Genomic DNA, 20900 nt, shown 5'->3' with positions numbered 1-20900 from the left:
CAAGTTTTCACAGACTCACCTTCTCATTTGCACTGAGCAGATCTGTCCTTCCTTGATTCCCCAACCTACTTCCTTCTTTCTCCCTTGCTATTCACTGTGTGTCTCCTCTCCTCCCCTTCTCTCTCTGCTTTCTCTCTGATATCGAGTCTTCCTATATTGGCCCCTAAAATGCTTCCCTCTCTCTGGGCAATCTTGTCATCTTCACAGTTTCAGCTACTACCTGCTCAGTGAAGGGTACACAGGCTCCATGCTCATCCCAGGTCTCCCCCTCAAACACCAAACTCTTACTTCCAATGACCTACAGGACACCTCCACCTCCAACTTCAAGATAATTGAACTACAGGTGGCAGAGCTGGGATTGGAAATCAGTGAGACTGGAATTTTCCCTCCTCATTAAATGGGAATGTTTCCTACTGAAATCAGGTAGCATCTATCCCTGTCCCTCTATATGTCATGCACAAAATATGTGGCAATCTGACTATGACCACTAACTAACTAACCATGTAAGCACATGGCAGAAACCCAAGTTGGCCTGCATTGCTATAGGAAAGAAACAGAACCATTCACAAAATCTTTTCAAAGTAATTAACAATCACTGTTAAAATGTGAAAACATTATGAAATGTTTTCAGGGGAAAATCATTTCTGGGGATAAATTATGTAGTTAAACCCAGAAGGGCACATTTATAAAATAAGTCTGCAGAATAGAAAAAAAATCAGACCTCTTCGCAGTAAAAGTCCTCTGCTTCTGAGTCTCAGTGTAGTTCACACTGGTAACTGCTGAAGCCGTGCCCACAGTTGACACTGTCTGCAGTCAGATCTCTGCTGCATTTCTGTGGGCTATAGTCCATGGGGTCACAAAACAGACACAATTTAGCAACTAAACAACACTGTCCTTGTTAAAGTAGTATTTTCACCTTATTTTTACCAATTTTTTCTTTGTAAGTAACCACAACTGGCTTTATCCAAATAAAATAGTGCAGTAAATACCTGTCCTCTGTGGTAATTCAGTGCCTGTGCATGTCTGACTGCAACCCCATGGACTGTAGCCCACCAGGCTCCTCTGCCCATGGAATTTTCCAGGCAAGAATACTGGAGTGGCTTGCCATTTCCTTCTCCAGGGGATCTTCTTGACCCAAGGATTGAACTCTTGTTTCTTGTGTCTCCTGCACTGGCAAGTGAATTCTTTAACACTGAGCCACCTGGGAAGCCCAATACAATGCATAATTTAGTTCATCTAGGCTATCTTTCCATGAGAGGTTATTTCTTTTCCCTGTTATGAAATGTGCTCACAGTAAGGGAATCCACACCAGAAACCTGGAAGGCAGAGGGAGAACCACTTACCCAGCATGTCACTGCTTCAGACCAGCCTTGACAAGACGGTGCAGCCACTCCTGACCCAGGTGTTCCTCATGTTAGCTCAGCCTCCCAAACTGCACCTTTCTCTCATAAATGTAACCTTTACTGAAGGTAACAGGGCACAACACCAGGCTGAAAGCCCACCCTCAGCCCCTGAGAGAAGGCCTTGAGAAACAGGTATTCTGCTCTCCCCTGGGAGAATTCTGGCAGGACTGGTACATTACCTGGATGAAATCTTGAAATATCAGGGGCAGCAAGTCATCCATATGCCCAATGTCTTTTGAGAAGCGATTTAAAATCCTTCCTGCAAGAACAGGATACAAGAAAATACTCATTTCCTCATATAGGAACCTTAAGAGAAACAATACATGAACAAATCAAAACAATAATTTTAAAGCACATGTATTTAGGGACTTCCCTGGTGATACAGTGGATAAGAATCTGCTTGCCAATGCAGGGGACATTACAAATTCCACTTTTGAAAATAAAAGATAGGAAAGAGTTCAATTTAATACACCACTAAAAGAGTAAGTAATTTACAGCCCCTAAGCCTTTTGGGCAAAGCAGGCCTATCTTTGCAGTACTTATTTGGGCTTCTATTTTCTTGAATGAATAAAGTTGTGCTAAGAGATACAGGAGGGGGACACAAGATAAATATAGTGTGCTGACTGTTCTAAGATTAGTGGCCTTCAGGATTTAAACTTGATCCCAAATCCTTGAATAATAAGTAAGTCAGCATCTGGAGAAGCCTACAGGTCTTGAATATAAAGAGCCTGCTTAACTGTGGTCATGAACACTCAGAAGCTGTGAGAACAGAAATTCAGTCCCACTTAATGCTCTCAACTTTATGACTGTAGTTTTCACGTTAACAGGCAAAGTGGAGCAACTTCACACCCATAATAGCATGAACTCTTCCAAACCCTTCCTCACTCTGGCTTCATAATAAGATGAGAACTGTGTGGGCCTCTGCAGTTAACCATCCTGTGCTCTGTTCACTGCCTGGACTAAACAACATGCGCTGAATAAATCTACACAAGATGCTGCCCTCAACATTCTTATTTAATCCTCACAGCAGTCTTGTGGAACAGAAAGGGCAGTGGTTATTCCCATTTCACAGGAGAGAAGTTCCCAGACACCATGTCATCATACTCACTAAGGTTCATTAGGCACCACCCATGTGCTAAGTGCTGTGAATTGTTAACCTGCTTAATGCCCACAATACCAAGATATTGGTAAGTGTGTGAACAGTATCCTCATTGTACAGGTAAGAAAATCAAGACACAGAGAAATTAAATAACTAGCACAGAAGTATTACCATAACTGTAACTATTACTATTAGCTAACTAGCAATAGGACTGAACCCAGCCAGCTGGTTCCAGAGTCCACACTTAAGACCATGACAACATCCTGCCTGGAGATTTGCCTGGCCAGTAGAATCTACCTGCTTTGGCCTCAGTCACATGACTAGTTGATGACCAGGCTAAGCCTACACTTGTCCTCCCTCCAGTCACATCCCTGCCTCGACAGGCCCTGTCAATCATCACCTGTGAGAAAACAAAGCCACCCTGGGCCTCAGCACAAGTGTAACCAACTGAACAGAGTGGGTATGTTCACTAAAGAACTAACTCTTCACAGAAACCCAGGTCAGGGGGCTGTCTTCTGAAGCAATACAGGTCAAAGGCCTCAAAGTAGAGGAAGCAACCACTGGGAAACCATCAGGGACACTGTTACTTAATACTGAAGATCCACCTGCTATGTACCACAAAGCCTCTTAAATGTAACCAGAAGTTCATTATAAAACTAGAGAGTTGACTTTATAGAAGACGATGCATACATTTAACTGATCTTGTGTTTTAATCCATTTTCCATTACCATTTAGGTAAACCTCAAAATATGAGCACATGCCAGACCTCTGTGATCCCAGAAATGGATGAGCAATGAAAAAGAGAAACACACAGCCTGTCTCCATAGAGATGTTCCTGGAAGAAGGTCCTTCCTAGTTAGCTTAACATTATTAACACAGGAACATTTCAACAACTAGTCAAAATTATTTCCACACATTTGCATCATATCTTGGGTGCTTCGTATGTCTTACAAATGGATTCATAAATCATCCTGAAAAGTAAACATTCATTTATCTTTATAGACACACACAAATTGGAATAAAAGGTTGCATACTCCTATTCAGATTTTCTCTGGTAGGAAAAAATATTAGTGAAGTTTTTCATAGAAAATGAATGGTGATTTTCTTCTAAGCATCTCTTCCATTTTCAAAATCAAATGTAATCAGGAACTAAATGTGTTAACAAGACATATTCACTGAGAAACCTGGTGTCTGACTTACCTATTGGATTTCTATAGAAGAACAATACTGGAGCTCTCAAAATGGACCTCAACATTTTGTTATGCAAAGTTTGTGAAGAATTAACAAGGATGTAGAATATCAACAGAGACCTTGTGATGCCAAAAAGGATGGTAGATATAGTTAACCCTGAAATAAAGAAACATCACTCAGCACAAGATCTCTGCCTTATCCTCAATGATGCTAAAGCATGGAAGACAGTTTATAAAGATATTATGTATTTTATTTTATAAATAAGATTTATATAAAAATTTATACATGTAGACTATAGAATAAATTTATATATATAAATGTATATATATGTAAATATACATATGAAATGGGTTGTATAAGAACTTGACGCTGTCACAAAATACAGTTATAAAGAAGAATATGAAAATCACTATTTTCCTCTCATTAAATAGAAACAACACAGGGGGGAAATTCTTATATAAATTACAGTTTCATTCCAGGCTTTCCTAATTCACCTACAAGTTCTAATAAAAACTCAAAAGAAAGATAATTACAGGGCTCCCTTGGTAGTTCAGTGCTGGAGAGTCTGTCTGCCAATGCAGGAGACATGGGATCAGCCCCTGACCCAGGTGAATCCCACATGTCTCAGAGCAGCTTAGCCTGTGCTCCATAACTATTGAGTTTGTGCTCTAGACCCTAAGAACCACAACTACTAAAGCCCACTGGCTGCATCTGCTGAAGTCCACACACCCTAGAGCCCATGCTCTGAAACAAGAGAAGGCATGCAATGAGAAACCTGCACGTCGCAATTAGAGTAGACTCTGCCCTTGGCAACTAGAGAAAGTCCACACAGCTGATGAAGACCCAGCATAGCCAATAAATAAAACTTAAAAAAGAAAAAAAAAAAAACTTTAGTTATACACTTTTTAAAAACAAAAAGAAAGATAATTATGAAAAATAGTTGATCTTCTGACCTTTGCCACATTTCAAATCCCACTAGTTACATATTCCACAATCAAGGCATACTTCAGTTTTAGATATCAGCATGAGAAGGAAGAGTTACAGGAGAAATGACTTACCATTTCCTTGTAAACAGTAAATTTACATGAAAATTTACTTATATGTAAAGTAGCTACCTGAGAACCTACTTTTATAGCACAGAAAATTCTACTCAGTGGTGACCTAAATGAGAAGGAAATTTAAAAAAAATGGGGACATATGTGTAATGTACGTATGACTGATGGCACTTTGTTGTACGAGCAAAATCTCACACGACATTGTAAAGCTACTATACTCCAGTCAAAATTAATAAAAATAAAATAAATTTTAAAATAACATAGCAATTTCTAGGTCCAAGTAGTTTTAAAGAGTACAGAAGGACCATATTAAGTTGCAAACAGACAACTTAATTGTTTGCAACTAACAGTTAGTTTGCAAACTATTGCTATTCAAGAAATAGCAAGAAACTATTATATTTTGACAAGAGATAATTATAACCTAAATAATAATTTATAGATAATCTAAACAAGCAACTAACCTCTCACTAAGTGTTTTAAGGAAACACAAAGCATTTATAAATAAATATTATCATTTAAAATTTTTTATCAATGATAAATGAGTATCACTATGCATATAAAACCACATACAAAGTCAGAAGGAGCAGCCATGAGGAGATACCCTACATCCAAGGTCAGAGAAAACCTAGTAAGATGGTAGGCACTGGAGCAGCTGTGAGGAGATGCCCCATGTTTAGGGCAAAGGAGCAGCCCCAGCAAGACGGTAGAAGGGGCAAATTCACGTTTAGAATCAAACCTCATTCCCGCCAGAGATGCTCAGAGGGCTCACATGAACCTTGTGCACACCAGGACCCAGGGTCCTCACAGAGACTGAGACAGAACTGTGTTTGAGTGTCTCCCGTGGAGGTATGGGTCGGCAGTGGTCTGCCGCAGGGACAGGGGCTCTGGGTGTGGGTATGGCATAAGTCCTCTTGGAGGAGGTCGCCATTAACCCCACCATAGAGCTGCCAGAATTACACAGGACTGGGAAATAGACTCGTGGAGGGCACAACAGAACCTTGTGCACCAGGACCGAAGGAGGAAGGAACAGTGACCCCACAGGAGACTTGCCTATGGGAGTCCGGGAGTCTCCGCTGAAGGTGTGGGTCGGTGGTGGCCTGCAGCAGGGTTGGGGGCACAGTCTGTAGCATTACATGCATGGGATCTTTTGAGGGAAGTCACCATTATATTCATTCAGTTCAGTTCAGTTCAGTTCATTCGCTCAGTCGTGTCTGACTCTATGCGACCCCATGAACTGCAGCAGGCCAGGCCTCCCTGTCCATCACCAACTCCCGGAGTTCACTCAGACTCATGTCCATCAAGTCAGGTAATGCCATCCAGATATCTCATCCTCTGTCGTCCCCTTATCCTCATGCCCCCAATCCCTCCCAGCATCAGGGTCTTTTCCAATGAGTCAACTCTTCGTATGAGGTGGCAAAAGTATTGGAGGTTCAGCTTTAGTATCACTCCTTCCAAAGAACACCCAGGACTGATCTCCTTTAGGATGGACTGGTGGATCTCCTTGCAGTCCAAGGGACTCTTTAAAGCCTTCTCCAGCACCACAGTTCAAAAGCATCAATTCTTTGGTGCTCAGCTTTCTTCACAGTCCAACTCTCACATCCATACACGACTACTAGAAAACCACAGCCTTGACTAGACAGACCTTTGTTGGCAAAGTAATATCTCTGTTTTCCAATATGCTATCTAGGTTGGTCAAAACTTTCCTTCCAAGGAGTAAGCATCTTTCAATTTCATGGCTGCAATCACCATCTGCAGTGATTTTGAAGCCCCCAAAAATAAAGTCTGACACTGTTTCCACTGTTTCCCCATCTATTTCCCATGAAGTGATGGGACCAGATGCCATGTTCTTCGTTTTCTGAATGTTGAGCTTTAAGCCAACTTTTTCACTCTCCTCTTTCACTTTCATCAAGAGGCTTTTTAGTTCCTCTTCACTTTCTGCCATAAGGGTGGTGTCATCTGCATATCTGAGGTTATTGATATTTCTCCTGGCAATCTCGATTCCAGCTTGCGCTTCTTCCAGCCCAGCGTTTCTCATGATGTACTCTGCATATAAGTTAAATAAGCAGGGTGACAATATACAGCCTTGACGTACTCCTTTTCCTATTTGGAACAAGCCTCTTGTTCCATGTCCAGTTCTAGCTGTTGCTTCCTGACCTGCATGTAGGTTTCTCAAGAGGCAGGTCAGGTGCTCTGGTATTCCCATCTCTTTCAGAATTTTCCACAGTTTATTGTGATCCACACAGTCAAAAGCTTGGCATAGTCAATAAAGAAGAAATAGATGTTTTTCTGGAACTCTCTTGCTTTTTCCATGATCCAGTGGATGTTACCAACTTGATCTCTGGTTCCTCTGCCTTTTCTAAAACTTGATTGAACATCTGGAAGTTCACGGTTCACGTATTGCTGAAGCCTGGCTTGGACAATTTTGAGCATTATTTTACTAGCGTGTGAGATGAGTGCAATTGTGCGGTAGTTTGAGCATTCCTTGGCATTGCCTTTCTTAGGGATTGGAATGAAAACTGACCTTTTCAAGTCCTGTGGCCACTGCTGAGTTTTCCAAGTTTGCTGGCATATTGAGTGCAGCACTTTCACAGCATCATCTTTTAGGATTTGAAATAGCTCAACTAGAATTCCATCACCTCCACTAGCTTTGTTCATAGTGATGCTTCCTAAGGTCCACTTGACTTCACATTCCAGGATGTCTGGCTCTAGGTGAGTGATCACACCATCGTGATTAATTGGGTCATGAAGATCTTTTTTGTACAGTTCCTCTGTGTATTCTTGCCACCTCTTCATAATATCTTCTGCTTCTGTTAGGTCCATACCATTTCTGTCCTTTATCGAGCCCATCTTTGCATGAAATGTTCCCTTGGTGTCTCTAATTTTCTTGAAGAGATCTCTAGTCTTTCCCATTCTGTTCTTTTCCTCTATTTCTTTGCATTGATCGCTGAGGAAGGCATTCTTATCTCTTCTTGCTATTCTTTGGAACTCTGCATTCAGATGCTTGTATCTTTCCTTTTCTCCTTTGCTTTTTGCTTCTCTTCTTTTCACAACTATTTGTAAGGCCTCCCCAGGCAGCCATTTTGCTTTTTTGCATTTCTTTTCCATGGGGATGATCTTGATCCCTGTCTCCTGTACAATGTCATGAACCTCCGACCATAGCTCATCAGGCACTCTATCTATCATATCTAGTCCCTTAAATCTTTTTCTCACTTCCACTGTATAATCATAAGGGATTCAATTTAGGTCATACCTGAATGGTCTAGTGGTTTTCCCTACTTTCTTCAATTTAAGTCTGACTTTGGCAATAAGGAGTTCATGATCCGAGCCACAGTCAGCTCCTGGTCTTGTTTTTGTTGACTGTATAGAACTTTTCCATCTTTGGCTGCAAAGAATATAATCAATCTGATTTTGGTGTTGACCATCTGGTGATGTCCATGTGTAGAGTCTTCTCTTGTGTTGTTGGAAGAGGGTGTTTGCTGACACAATGTGGTCCACTGGAGAAGGGAATGGCAAACCACTTCAGTATTCTTGCCTTGAGAACCCCATGAACAGTATGAAAAGGCAAAATGATAAGATACTGAAAGAGGAACTCCCCAGGTCAGTAGGTGAAACAGATCAGTGGAGAAATAACTCCAGAAAGAATGAAGGGATGGAGCCAAAGCAAAAACAATACCCAGTTGTGGATGTGACTGGTGATAGAAGCAAGGTCCGATGCTGTAAGAGCAATATTGCATAGGAACCTGGAATATCAGGTCCATGAATCAAGGCAAATTGGAAAGTGGTCAAACAGGAGATGGCAAGAGTAAACGTCGACATTCTAGGAATCAGTGAACTAAAATGCACTGCGAATGGGTGAATTTAACTCAGATGGCCATTATATCTACTACTGTGGGCAGGAATCCCTCAGAAGAAATGGAGTAGCCATCATGGTCAACAAAAGAGTCCGAAATGCAGTACTTAGATGCAATCTCAAAAACGACAGAATGATCTCTGTCCATTTCCAAGGCAAACCATTCAATATCACGGTAACCCAAGTCTATGCCCCAACCAGTAACACTGAAGAAGCTGAAGTTGAACGGTTCTATGAAGACCTACAAGACCTTTTAGAACTAACACCCAAAAAAGATGTCCTTTTCATTATAGGGGACTGGAATGCAAAAGTAGGAAGTCAAGAAACACCTGGAGTAACAGGCAAATTTGGCCTTGGGATGTGGAATGAAGCAGGGCAAAGACTAATAGAGTTTTGCCAAGAAAATGCACCTCCACCATAGTTTATCTTTATTACCTCCACCATAGTTTGGCCCAAGGTAAGTAGCAGGGAGGGAACACAGCTCCACCCATCAACAGAAAATTGGATTAAAGATTTACTGAGCATAGTCCTGCCCATCAGAACAGGACCCAGTATGCCCCCTCAGTCAGTCTCTCCCATCAGGAAGCTTCCATAAGCTTCTTATCCTTCTCCACCAGAGGGCAGACAGACTGAAAGCCACAATCACAAAAAAACTAACCAATCTAATTACATGGACCACAGCCTTGTCTAACTCAATGAAACTATGAGCCATGCCATGTAGGAGTACCTAAGACTGATGGGTCACGGTGGAGTGTTCTGACAAAATGTGGTCCACTGGAGAAGGGAACAGGAAACCACTTCAGTATTCCAGCCTTGAGAACCTCATGAACAGTATGAAAAGGCAAAAAGATAGGACACTGAAAGATGAACTCCCCAGGTTGGTAAGTACCCAATATGCTACTAGAGAACAGTGGAGAAATAACTCCAGAAAGAATGAAGAGATGGAGCCAAAGCAAAAACAACACCCAGTTGTGGATGTGACTGGTGATGGGAGCAAGGTCTGATGCTGTTAAGAGCAATATTGCAAAGGAACCTGGACTGTTAGGTCCATGAATCCAGGCAAATTGGAAGCAATCAAACAGGAGATGGCAAGAGTGAATGCCATCGAATTCCTAAAATTTGACAGTTTAGGAATCAGCAAACTAAAATGGGTGAATGTAACTCAGAAGAACTTTATATCTACTACTGTGTGCAGGAATCCATTAGAAGAAATGGAGTAGCCATCATATTCAACGAAAGAGTCCAAAATCCAGTACTTGGATGCAATCTCAAAAAACACAGAATGATCTCTGTTCATTTCCAAGGCAAACCATTCAGTATCACGGTAATCCAAGTCTATGCTCTGACCAGTAATGCTTAAGAAGCTGAAGTTGAACAGTTCTATGAAGACCTACAGGACCTTCTAGAATTAACACCCAAAAAAGATGTCCTTTTCATTATAGGGGACTGGAATGCAAAATTAGGAAGTCAAGAAACACCTGGAGTAACAGGCAAATCTGGCCTTGGAGTACAGAATGAAGCAGGGCAAAGGCTCTTGGTGTTCTGCCAAGAGAATACACTGGTCATAGCAAATACCTTCTTCCAACAACACAAGAGAAGACTCTACACATGGACATCACCAGATGATCAGCATCAAACTCAGATTGATTATATTCTTTGCAGCCAAAGATGGAGACACTCTATACAGTCAGCAAAAACAAGACTGGGAGCTGACTGTGGCTAGGATCATGAATTTATTATTGCCAAATTCAGACATGAAAGTAGGTAAAACCACTAGACCATTCAGGTATGACCTAAATCAAATCCCTTATGATTATACAGTGGAAGTGAGAAATAGATTTAAGGGACTAGATCTGATAGAGTGCCTGATGAACTATGGATGGAAGCTCGTGACACTGTACAGGTGACAGGGAGCAAGACCTCCCCAAGAAAAAGAAATGCAAAAGAGAAAAATGGCTGTCTGAGGAGGCCTTAAAAATAGCTGTGAAAAGAAGAGAAGCAAAAAGCAAAGGAGAAAAGGAAAGATATACCCATTTAAATGCAGAGTTCCAAAGAATAGAAAGGAGATATACAAAAGCCTTCCTCAGTGATCAGTGCAAAGAAATAGAGAAAAACAATAGAATGGGAAAGACTAGAGATCTCTTCAAGAAAATTAGAGATACCAAAGGAACATTTCATGCAAAGATGGGCACAATAAAGGACAGAAATGGTATGGACCAAACAGAAGCAGAAGATATTATGAAGAGGTGGCAAGAATACACAGAAGAACTGTACAAAAACAGATCTTCACGACCCAGATAATCACGATGGTATGATCTCTCACCTAGAGCCAGACATCCTGGAATGTGAAGTCAAGTGGTCCTTAGTAAGCATCACTATGAACAAAGCTAGCAGAGGTAATGGAAATCCAGTTGAGTTATTTCAAATCCTAAAAGATGATACTGTGAAAGTGCTGCACTCAATATGCCAGCAAAAGTGGAAAACTCAGCAGTGGCCACAGGACTGGAAAAGGTCAATTTTCATTTCAATCCCACAGAAAGGAAATGAATGCTCAAACTACTGCACATTTGCTCTCATCTCACATCTACCAAAGTAATGCTCAAAATTCTCCAAGCCAGGCTTCAGCAATACATGAACCATGAACTTCCAGATGTTCAAGCTGGTTTTAGAAAAGGCAGAGGAACCAGAGATCAAATTGCCAACATTTGCTGGATCATCAAAAAAGAAAGAGAATTCCAGAAAAACTTCTATTTCTGCTTTATTGACTATGCCAAAGCCTTTGACTGTGTGGATCACAATAAACTGTGGAAAATTCTGAAAGAGATGGGAATACCAAACCACCTGACCTGCCTCTTGAGATATCTGTATGCAGATTAGAAGCAACAGTTAGAACTGGACGTGGAACAACAGACTGGTTCCAAATAGGAAAAGGAGTATGTCAAGGCTGTATATTGTCATCATGCTTATTTAACTTATATGCAGAGTACATCATGAGAAATGCTGGGCTGGATGAAGTACAAGCTGAAATAAAGATTGCTTGGAGAAATATCAATAACCTCAGATATGCAGATGACATTGCCCTTATTGTAGAAATGAAGAACTAAAGAGCCTTTGATGAAAGTGAAAGTGGAGAGTGAAAAATTTGGCTTAAAGCTCAACATTCAGAAAACTAAGATCATGGGATCTGGTCCCATCACTTCATGGCAAATAGATGGGGAAACAGTGGAAACAGTGACAGACTTTATTTTTTGGGACTCCAAAATCACTGCAGATGGTGATTGCAGCCATGAAATTAAAAGAACGTTTACTCCTTGGAAGAAAAGTTATAATCAATCTAGACAGTATATTAAAAAGCAGAGATATTTCTTTGCCAACAAAGGTCCGTCTAGTCAAGGCTATGGTTTTTCCAGTAGTCATGTATGGGTGTGAGAGTTGAGCTATAAAGAAAGCTGAGGGCCGAAGAATTGATGCTTTTGAACTATGATGTTGGAGAAGACTCTTGAGAGCCCCTTGGACTGCAAGGAGATCCAACCAGTCCATCCTAAAGAAAATAAGTCTGGAATGTTCATTGAAAGGACTGATGTTGAAGCTGAAACTCCAATACTCTGGCCACCTGATGCAAAGAGCTGACTCATTTGAAAAGACCGTGATGCTAGGAAAGATTGAGGGCAGGAGGAGAAGGAGATGACAGAGGATGAAATGGTGGGATGGCATCACTGACTCAATGAACATTGAGTTTGAGTAAACTCTGGGAGTTGGTGATGGACAGGGAAGCCTGGTGTGCTGTAGTACATGAGGTCGCAACGAGTCGGACACGACTGAGCAACTTGATCTGAACTGAACTGATATAAATGAAGATAGCATATAAAAATGAAAATAGCCCTCCAAACATCTCTTCAACTCACAATGGTAAATAAAGGGGTGATGACCCTTGTAATAAATATTCCTTCACATAGTGTTTTTCCATTCAGCTGACACATCAGTGTTAAACTCTGAAACCTGCTCAGATTCCTGAATTCCATCAACAAGCATTTGCCTTAGCCCACTACTCTATATGAATATATAACAGAATCCTTTCCTTCTTCCTTTAAGCCCCCATAGTCCATCAATTAAGAAGGTAAACAGCTAACGTATTTAGATTTCTTAGCAAGTGATTCATAAAATAAATACCAAATTTCAAAGAGTGGATTTTTATATAACACATTCTTTGTAGAAAGTTTATACAAGTGTTTCCTGTGGGGATATTGTTATTTATTTATTTATTTTTACTGGCGTATAGTTGCTTTACAATGTTGTGTTAGTTTCTGTACAAGGAAGTAAATCAGCAATATGTACATATAACCCCTCCTCCTATACCTCCCCCTCTCAACCAGTCCCACCCCTCAATGTCCTCAGAGAGCACTGTACCGAGTTCCCTGTACTATCCAGCAAGTTCCCACTCGCTATCTAGTGTATGGTAGTGTATAATCCTAACCTGTCCATTCATCTCCTACACCTCCCCGATATGTTTCCATACTTATGTTCTCTGCATCACTATCTCTATTCCTGCAATTAGGTTCATCCATACCATTTTTCTAGAGTTCACATATCTGTGTTAATATATGCATTTTTTTGCTTTTCTTTCTGACTTACTTCACTCTGTATAACAGACTCTAGGTCCACCCATGTCTCTACAAATGAGCTAATTTCATTCTTTTTTTGCAGCTGAGTAATATTCCATTATATATAAGTACCATAAATGAGACGAAAAGACAATCCTCAGAATGGGAGAAAATAACTGCAAACTAAGCAACTGACAAAAGATTAACCTTCAAAATATACAAACAGCTTATGCAGTTCAATATCAAAAAACCAAACAATCCAATCAAAACATGAGTGGAAGACATAAATAGATAGTTTGCCAAAGAAAACATACAGATGGTCAACATGAAAAAAATAGTCTGTGTCACTAATTATTAGAGAAATGCAGATCAAAACTACAATGAGGTATCACCTCATACCAATCAGAATGGCCATCAGCAAAAAATCTTACAATAAATGCTGGAAAGGCTGTAGAGAGAAGGGAACCCTCTTGCACTATGGTGGGAATGTAAATTGATATAACTACTATGGAGAACAGTATGGAGGTTCTTTACAAACTAAAAATAGAACTACCATATGACCCTGGTAGTTCAGGAGCCCCACTTCTGGACATATACCCAGAGAAAAACATGGTCCAAATGGATACATACTGGGATATATGCACCCCAGTGTTCATTGCAGCACTGTTTACAACAGCTAACATGTGAAAGCAACCTAAATAACCATTGACAGGAATGGACAAAGAGGTGGTACATACATACAATGGACTACTACACGGCCATTAAAAAAGAATGAAATAATGCCATTTGCCACAAAATGGGTGGGCCTAGAGACTGTCAAGCTGAATGAAGTAAGTCAGGGAAGGAGAAATATTGTAAAACATCCCTTATAGGTGGAATCTAAAAAGAGATTATACAAATGAATGTATTTCTGTAACAGAAATGTACTGACAGACTTAGAGAATGAAATCATGGTTGTCAGGGGAAAGAAGAAGGGGGAAGAGACAGTTAGGGAATTTGGGATCAACATGCACACTCTTCTGTATTTAAAGTGGGTAACCAATAAGAACCTACTGTATAGCACAGGGAACTCTGCTCAGTTACATGGTAGCCTGGATGGGGGGCGGGGAAGGGATTTGGAGGAGAATGAATACACATATGTATGGCTGAGTGTCTTTGCTGTCCACCTGAAACAATCACAACATTGTTAAACATCTATGTGTTCATGCTAAGTCACTTCAGTCATGTCCAACTCTTTGCAACCCTATGGACCATAGCCCATCAGGCTCCTCAGTCCATGGGATATCACAGGCAAGAATACTGGAGTTGGATGCCATTCCCTTCTCCAGGGATCAAGCCCAGGTTTCCTGCACTGTAGGCAGATTCTTTACCATCTGAGCCACCAGTGAAGCTCAATCATTTATAATCCAATATAAAATTATTTTATTATTTTTATTTTTAACTTAAAATTTAATTAATTAATATTATTATTATTTATTATTATGCCCCAATGTTCATAGTAGCAAATATTTATAATAGCCAGGACATGGTAGCAATCTAAACGTCTATCAACAAATGAATGGATAAAAAGATATTTAAAATTTTAGATGAAGACATCCTTTAAACACTATGTAATATTATATATATTCTAAGCTCTTGTGAATACAGTGAGTTATGTTAATATTAGTCACGTTAAATTAATCACACAGCTGGAGATAAGATAACACTGTGAACTCAAGGTAAGAAAGAGAAGGAATCTATCCCCAGATGCTGGATTCCCCCTCCTTAGCTTCTCAAGTAATTAGTGATGCCCAAGAGATGAGCTGTGTGGTGAAGGGGACTTTGCATACCTGCATGGCTTCCCTGGTGGCTCAGAGGTTAAAGCGTCTGCCTGCAATGCGGGAGACCTGGGTTTGATCCCTGGGTCGGGAAGATCCCCTGGAGAAGGAAATGGCAACCCACTCCAGTACTCTTGCCTGGAGAATCCCATGGACGGAGGAGCCTGGTGGGCTACAGTCTACGGGGTCGCAAATAGTCAGACGCGACTGACCAAGCCACTTAACTAACGGCTTAACTAAAATCAATAAAAGCCAGAGCTTATTCAGACAGAACTGGAACAATCTGAACCACAGAGTAGGGATCTGTTTCTAATCCCATTGTCCATCCATATAACAATATAAGATTTAGCTAAACCAACCTATTAGAATAGACAATGCCATGTATTTACAGTGGCTGATTTTCTGAATGTGCAATCCTGGTTTAACTACCAAAATCCAGTGCACAATAAATCAAGAATCTCCATTCAACTTCTTTCTCCTAGATTTTAAAGATAATTGTTCTAGTTAATTCACAGAGCAAATGCAAATCAAACTCTTAAATCTGTTGAGACATTACTGAATTGTGCCTGGAAGCCCTAGATGCTCACACAGGCTCCTTGTAAGCACCTCAGACTTTCATATAATAGACTGGAGAATACAACTTTACCTGAATAGGTGCCTAAATACCAGTTCAGATCAAGCATCACAACTGTCTCTCCTCTTTCATATGCCCCAAAATACAGGGCACTTTGTAAATTCGCCCTGTGGAACAGGGAAGAAAAAAATATTATGCTTCAGACAGAATGTATTCAAATACAAAAAAAAAAATCTCAATTTGAGAAATGTATTTTATGCTAGAAAAATGGCTCCCAGTTCACAGGGCTCTGTGTCCATCTACCTTATAAAGATTCAACTTGAATCACAACCTTCAGTTCTCAAAATCATCTATGAGGAAGCTGCTGAGGGTCAGACTTGGGGAGAGACAATGTGAGCGTCACTCTCCACCAGCAGGAACTTTACTTTTTCTTCAGGGAAACTATGTGAGGGTCAGAAGAGGAGGCTGAACAAGCCCCTCCCTTCTCCCCCTGACTGTGGGAAAGTGAGGTTTCATGCAGATTTCACAGCACTTTGGGTCAGATCAGGAATCACTCACCAGTATGCAAGCCACCAGTCCTGCAGGACGTAGGCAACCTGGAGCAGGAAACAACAGTCACTCACACACTGGCATCACTGAGCCTCACACCCCGCTCACCAGGCTGGGGGATGGAAAGGCTCCAGAAAACAAGAGATGGTCCTTTCAGCCCAGGTCTGTGCCAATCCCCACACCTCAGATGGCTACAGGTCAGGGGAGGGCATCTTACATTTTAAACTCTTTAAAAGATATTCTTTTTTCCCTGGAAGTTCTCTATCATGTACATAATACCGATAAGCTTCACTTAGTTTGCTCCCCACAGATAACGTATTTCAAAGTAAACACAAGTGAACTGCCAAATGCAGTAATCATAGTCCGAACGTGGGGATTTTTCCAAGAAAAAAACATTTGACAGGTACTGTGATGGTCAGCTGTCTGTGTCAGCTTGGGCAGGCCAGTGTCCAATGATTCAACCAAACACTTGTCTAGATGTTGCCGTGAAGGTATTTTGTGGATGTGGCTCACATCCATCATCAGAACTTCAGTAGAGGAGATCACACTCAACACTGTGGTGGCCTCATCCAGTCACTCAAAGGCCCTAAGAGCAAAACCTGAGGCTTCTTGGAGGAAGAAGAAATTCTGCCTCAAGATAGCAGGGTCAGCTTCTGCCTGAAGTTCCAGCCTTCAGGCCTGCCTTTCTCATTTCACATTCAGCCAGCTAGATCCCACAACTGCATGAGCCAGTTCTCTGAGATAAAAATTTTCATATACATATTAAAAATAATGATAACATAAATACAGTATAAATATGTAAATACCAAGTTGAGGGCACACACCAAAATAAATGTCCTTATTTACCTGAGCTGCGATGTTCGCTAAAATAAGGAAAATGAGGCTAAACCATTGAGCACCGGCTGTGAAGTAATCGTTGTAGGTCTTAACACCAACTTTTCCTTCCAAATGGTCCTCTAAAGGAAGTGTGACCTCTATATTCTCAGTCTGGGAGGGAAAAATGGCAGTGAGAGACAAAATTTTAAATAAAGAACCCCTGAATGTGAAAAGTTCAACAAAGCCCTCCACAGCAAAGCTGTGGGGAGACAGATACATCTCATACACAAGTAGAAGTGCAAGGTGGTCCATCTCCTATGGAGAGGAGTGTGGGAATATCTGGCCATACCATGTGTGTATTTACGCTTAGACCCAGCCATCCCGCTCCTAAGAATCTGTTAGAAATAAGAAAGTATCATTTGTACAAGTTTATTCACTGTTGGGTGGCTTTGCTTAAAGTCAGTCATGACTCTCAGCAGAAGCTTGTTCCAAAATAATACACAAAATGATATGAAGCTTAAGTATCCTTCTAGATAATTTGTGTCACTCAATCATAGAAACATGAAACATACAGCATACTTGTGGTTCAAAACACTAGCTAAATACAGTAAACTGAGGTCACAGGGTGAATTTGAGTAAAATGGGTTTGGATAGTAAGAGACAAGCATATCATCTGAATCTATTTGATTCCCAAATTTCAGAAAGTGATTCCTGAGTTTCGAAACTGAGGAATTAATCCAAATGCTTATCAGAATCATCCAGAGTTTGGATACTGAAGAATACCTGTGCATGTTTTTAAGGGAGATCTAGTGCATTTCCGCATTTCTGTCTGAAGGACTTAGAATGCATTATAGAGTCACAGCAGCCCAGCATGTCCTCAGCTTGATGATGTCTAATCCTCCTTGAAACCCTGACCATTGGGATTCAAGGTGAATTAGACGTGGTTCTCAGTCTTAAAAGATAAGAAAGGAAGATGGGTACTAACTCCAAAGTCTGCTGTTTGTCAGGTTCTTTGCACAGGCTACCTCTGATCCATCCTAAATCATCTGACAATGAGGCAAAATACTACCATCAGTCACCTGCAGTGCCAGAACATTCCAACATATAGGAAAAGTAGCTGATTTAATGTGGCAACATCAGGACTCAGTCTAAGGGGTCTTCACATTAATCCTCTGGATGCATAAGGGAAGCTGAGGCCCACCACAGTGAGTAGTATGTAACTACAGTAAATGAAAGAGTTCACATATCACGGTGAGTCACATACACCCAGGAAATCATAGCAGTGCACCCTCTACTGATCCCCATAAGATCCTCCATTCTACACCCGAAGGAGAACCATAAGCAGGCTTGCTCCCATCATGCTCTTCTAACTCTACCAGTTCCATGGAACAGGGCCTTGGACTCTTAGGATCTACTTTAGGACAAATGAAGATGTCACAAGTGGAACAGACTGAAGTTCCATAGGTCTACCAAGAGCAGACATACAGCGGCATGTTGCAGGACGAGAAACTCACATCTTGGAGCTCTGGAGCAGCACCTCTCATCAAGGGTCTGGACTGATTCTTCAGGGTAGAAGATTCCAAATCTGGAGATGGTTCTTGCTCATTCCTCTTTAAAAGGAAATCAAAATCTACCCCAGATTTCAGGAGCCCAATGTAAGTCCCACGTTGTACTATTGTGCCCTAAAATAAAGAATTTAAGAGGAATATATTTGCACTAGATAATAGTAATATAATCTGAACACTAATCAACTAAAGTTAACTGTCATAAATTATGATTTTCCTAAGAAAATGATCCTTGGGTCTGACATTGTGGTTGACAAATCTAATGCAGTTCAACTCTACACAGAAAAGAACATTTTATTCTCTGCTAAACCCTGTGTTAGGTTCTGAGGGATATGAAAGAAATGTGTGATGATGTGTTAAGAATGGAGGCCACTGACATAACTACTGTGGGCACTTAGGGAAGCAAGAAGTACAGAGGTGGGTGGGAGGATCAGCACTGTCTTTTTAGACAACACGAGAACTGAGAGACACCTCATGTGAGAAGCAGAATTTTTAAAAACATTGATTGGGGAGGATATTCCAGGAAAGAAAAATACTGACACAACTACACAGGTAACAGTCATTCATCAAAACTTCACTGACCACTGTCATTTTCATAGTATCATGCACTTAGCTGGGACAGGACATGTAGGAACCAGCCCTGGACAGAGAACCCAGGAGCTACATCCTCACAGTATTGTACAGCTTCCCCACAAATGCAGGAAGTTCCCAACTGAAAATTCAATATTCCACCTGCTGAAGCAACTAAACAAGGAGGCCATGAGATTGGGGTGGCGCTCATGCCTTGGCAGCCAGCAAACCAAAAGCTAAGCCACAATCAGTGCACCCAGATCCAAGAAAAAGACTTAGGAACAACCAACCACAAGCAGCCAACGAGGCTTCCCCAAATGAGGCCTCTGTTTAAGCTACAGCCAATCTAATCATTTTCTTTGAATATGTGTGACACATCCTTGCACAGTTTCCCTCCCTTACAAAGTCATATAAAGTAATATGCAGATATTGTCACAATTTTCTCACCCCATGAAACAAGATGCAGCTGATTTAGTCAGTGGCAAACAAAATATTATTTAAAAAAAACCCTAAAATGAAAAATTCACAAAATGAGGGCAGCTCTGGTTAAGACAAGTCAGGTGGAAGAAGACCCAGGACGCTCACTGGACCCCCTCTCACCCTATCCCCTGAGATGGCCCCTGGGAGAAACTCAGTGAAGACTTTGGGTACCATCTGACACCACAGAACTGGAAAATTATTCAGGATACATTGTGTTATTTCACTTGGAAGGCAAAATTCATGCACCTTTTAAATGAAATTACCACTTTCCACTTCACATCTGTAAGATGCAGAAGGAAACGACTGGTGGGTACAAGGTTGCTACTGTACTCTGCAAGCAAGTGCTGACAATTTCAAAAGGACAGCCATCCTCTCCCTTCTGCAAATGGGACCAGATGAATAGCAAGGAATCTTTTAAATCTCACATCAGACCATATCACCCCTCTGCTCTGGACTGTCCAAGACTTCCATCCCACTTCCACCCACTGCCCAGTGCTCAGAGACCAGCTCCCTCCACATCCCTCCTGCTCACTCTCCCCAGACACACCTGGTCTTCCTGTTGTTCCTCCAACCTGCCAGGTCAGCTCCCTCCTTAGGACCCCCTGCCTCAGACCCTGCCTACCCCAGGTGACTTGCATGGCCCCCACCTTCATGCCTACTCAGGCCACTGTGAGGCACCAGCTCTTTAAGCAGGCAGCCAGGATGTCAGCTCCACCCCTCTCTCTTTGTCACATTTGTCCCCATAAGAACAGGAGCCCCATAAGGCAGAGCTTTATTGTCCTGCTGCACAGGCTCCCACACATATCAGGCACAGAAAGAGACAGTGAGACCAGCAACTGGGGACACCAGCAGAGTGGGCATCTCTGACCCGGGTGCTCAGATACCCAACCTCGCTTCTGGTGTTTAATGGAAGATGCTCTTTAGCAAACTGCATATGACAATCACATGGTTACAAACAGGTCTTAGTATCTCTAATTTCCAAATAATATACTTTGACTTAAATCCTGGAAGGGGAAAACAAAAAGTTCTTATATAAAATAGCATCATTATCCTTAACAAATTTCACAAGAACAGTGATGACTCAGTAACCCTGTGGTAGCACTTTTATATACTTTAGGGTTTATGTGGCTCAGAGTATAGTAGTGACATTTCTACAGGTCTTTGGATTTATCACCAGAGGCATGAACACCACGTTTGAGAAGAAGGAGCTGGAAAACTGAGGAGAAGAAGGTGTTTACCATGAACCCAAGGAGAGTGACCTGCTGAGAGGCCTGGCTTTCAGCACACCTGAGTGCTAGCAAGTTCCACAGAGCATCTAGAAATTACTTAC

The 20900-nt window shown here is 41.3% G+C and overlaps 1 protein-coding gene across 1 annotated transcript in view; it reads right to left on the bottom strand.

Annotated features, from left to right (window-relative positions):
• LOC108637259 (multidrug resistance-associated protein 4-like) overlaps positions 1-18448 on the bottom strand; it is a 92712-nt gene extending 74264 nt beyond the window's left edge. Inside the window, exons 1-6 of the mRNA XM_018056305.1 lie at positions 18441-18448; positions 16986-17214; positions 16149-16186; positions 15663-15757; positions 3703-3849; positions 1583-1662 (exon numbers count right to left, since the gene is read on the bottom strand). Coding sequence (XP_017911794.1) covers positions 1583-1662; positions 3703-3849; positions 15663-15757; positions 16149-16186; positions 16986-17214; positions 18441-18448 — 597 coding nt within the window. The remainder of the gene's footprint in view (positions 1-1582; positions 1663-3702; positions 3850-15662; positions 15758-16148; positions 16187-16985; positions 17215-18440) is intronic.

The sequence above is a fragment of the Capra hircus genome, chromosome 12 (genome assembly GCF_001704415.2).
Source record: "Capra hircus breed San Clemente chromosome 12, ASM170441v1, whole genome shotgun sequence".
Classification (NCBI taxonomy): domain Eukaryota; kingdom Metazoa; phylum Chordata; class Mammalia; order Artiodactyla; family Bovidae; genus Capra; species Capra hircus.
The sequence above is the reverse complement of the archived record's forward strand: the minus strand, read 5'-3'. Positions and strand labels throughout refer to the sequence as shown.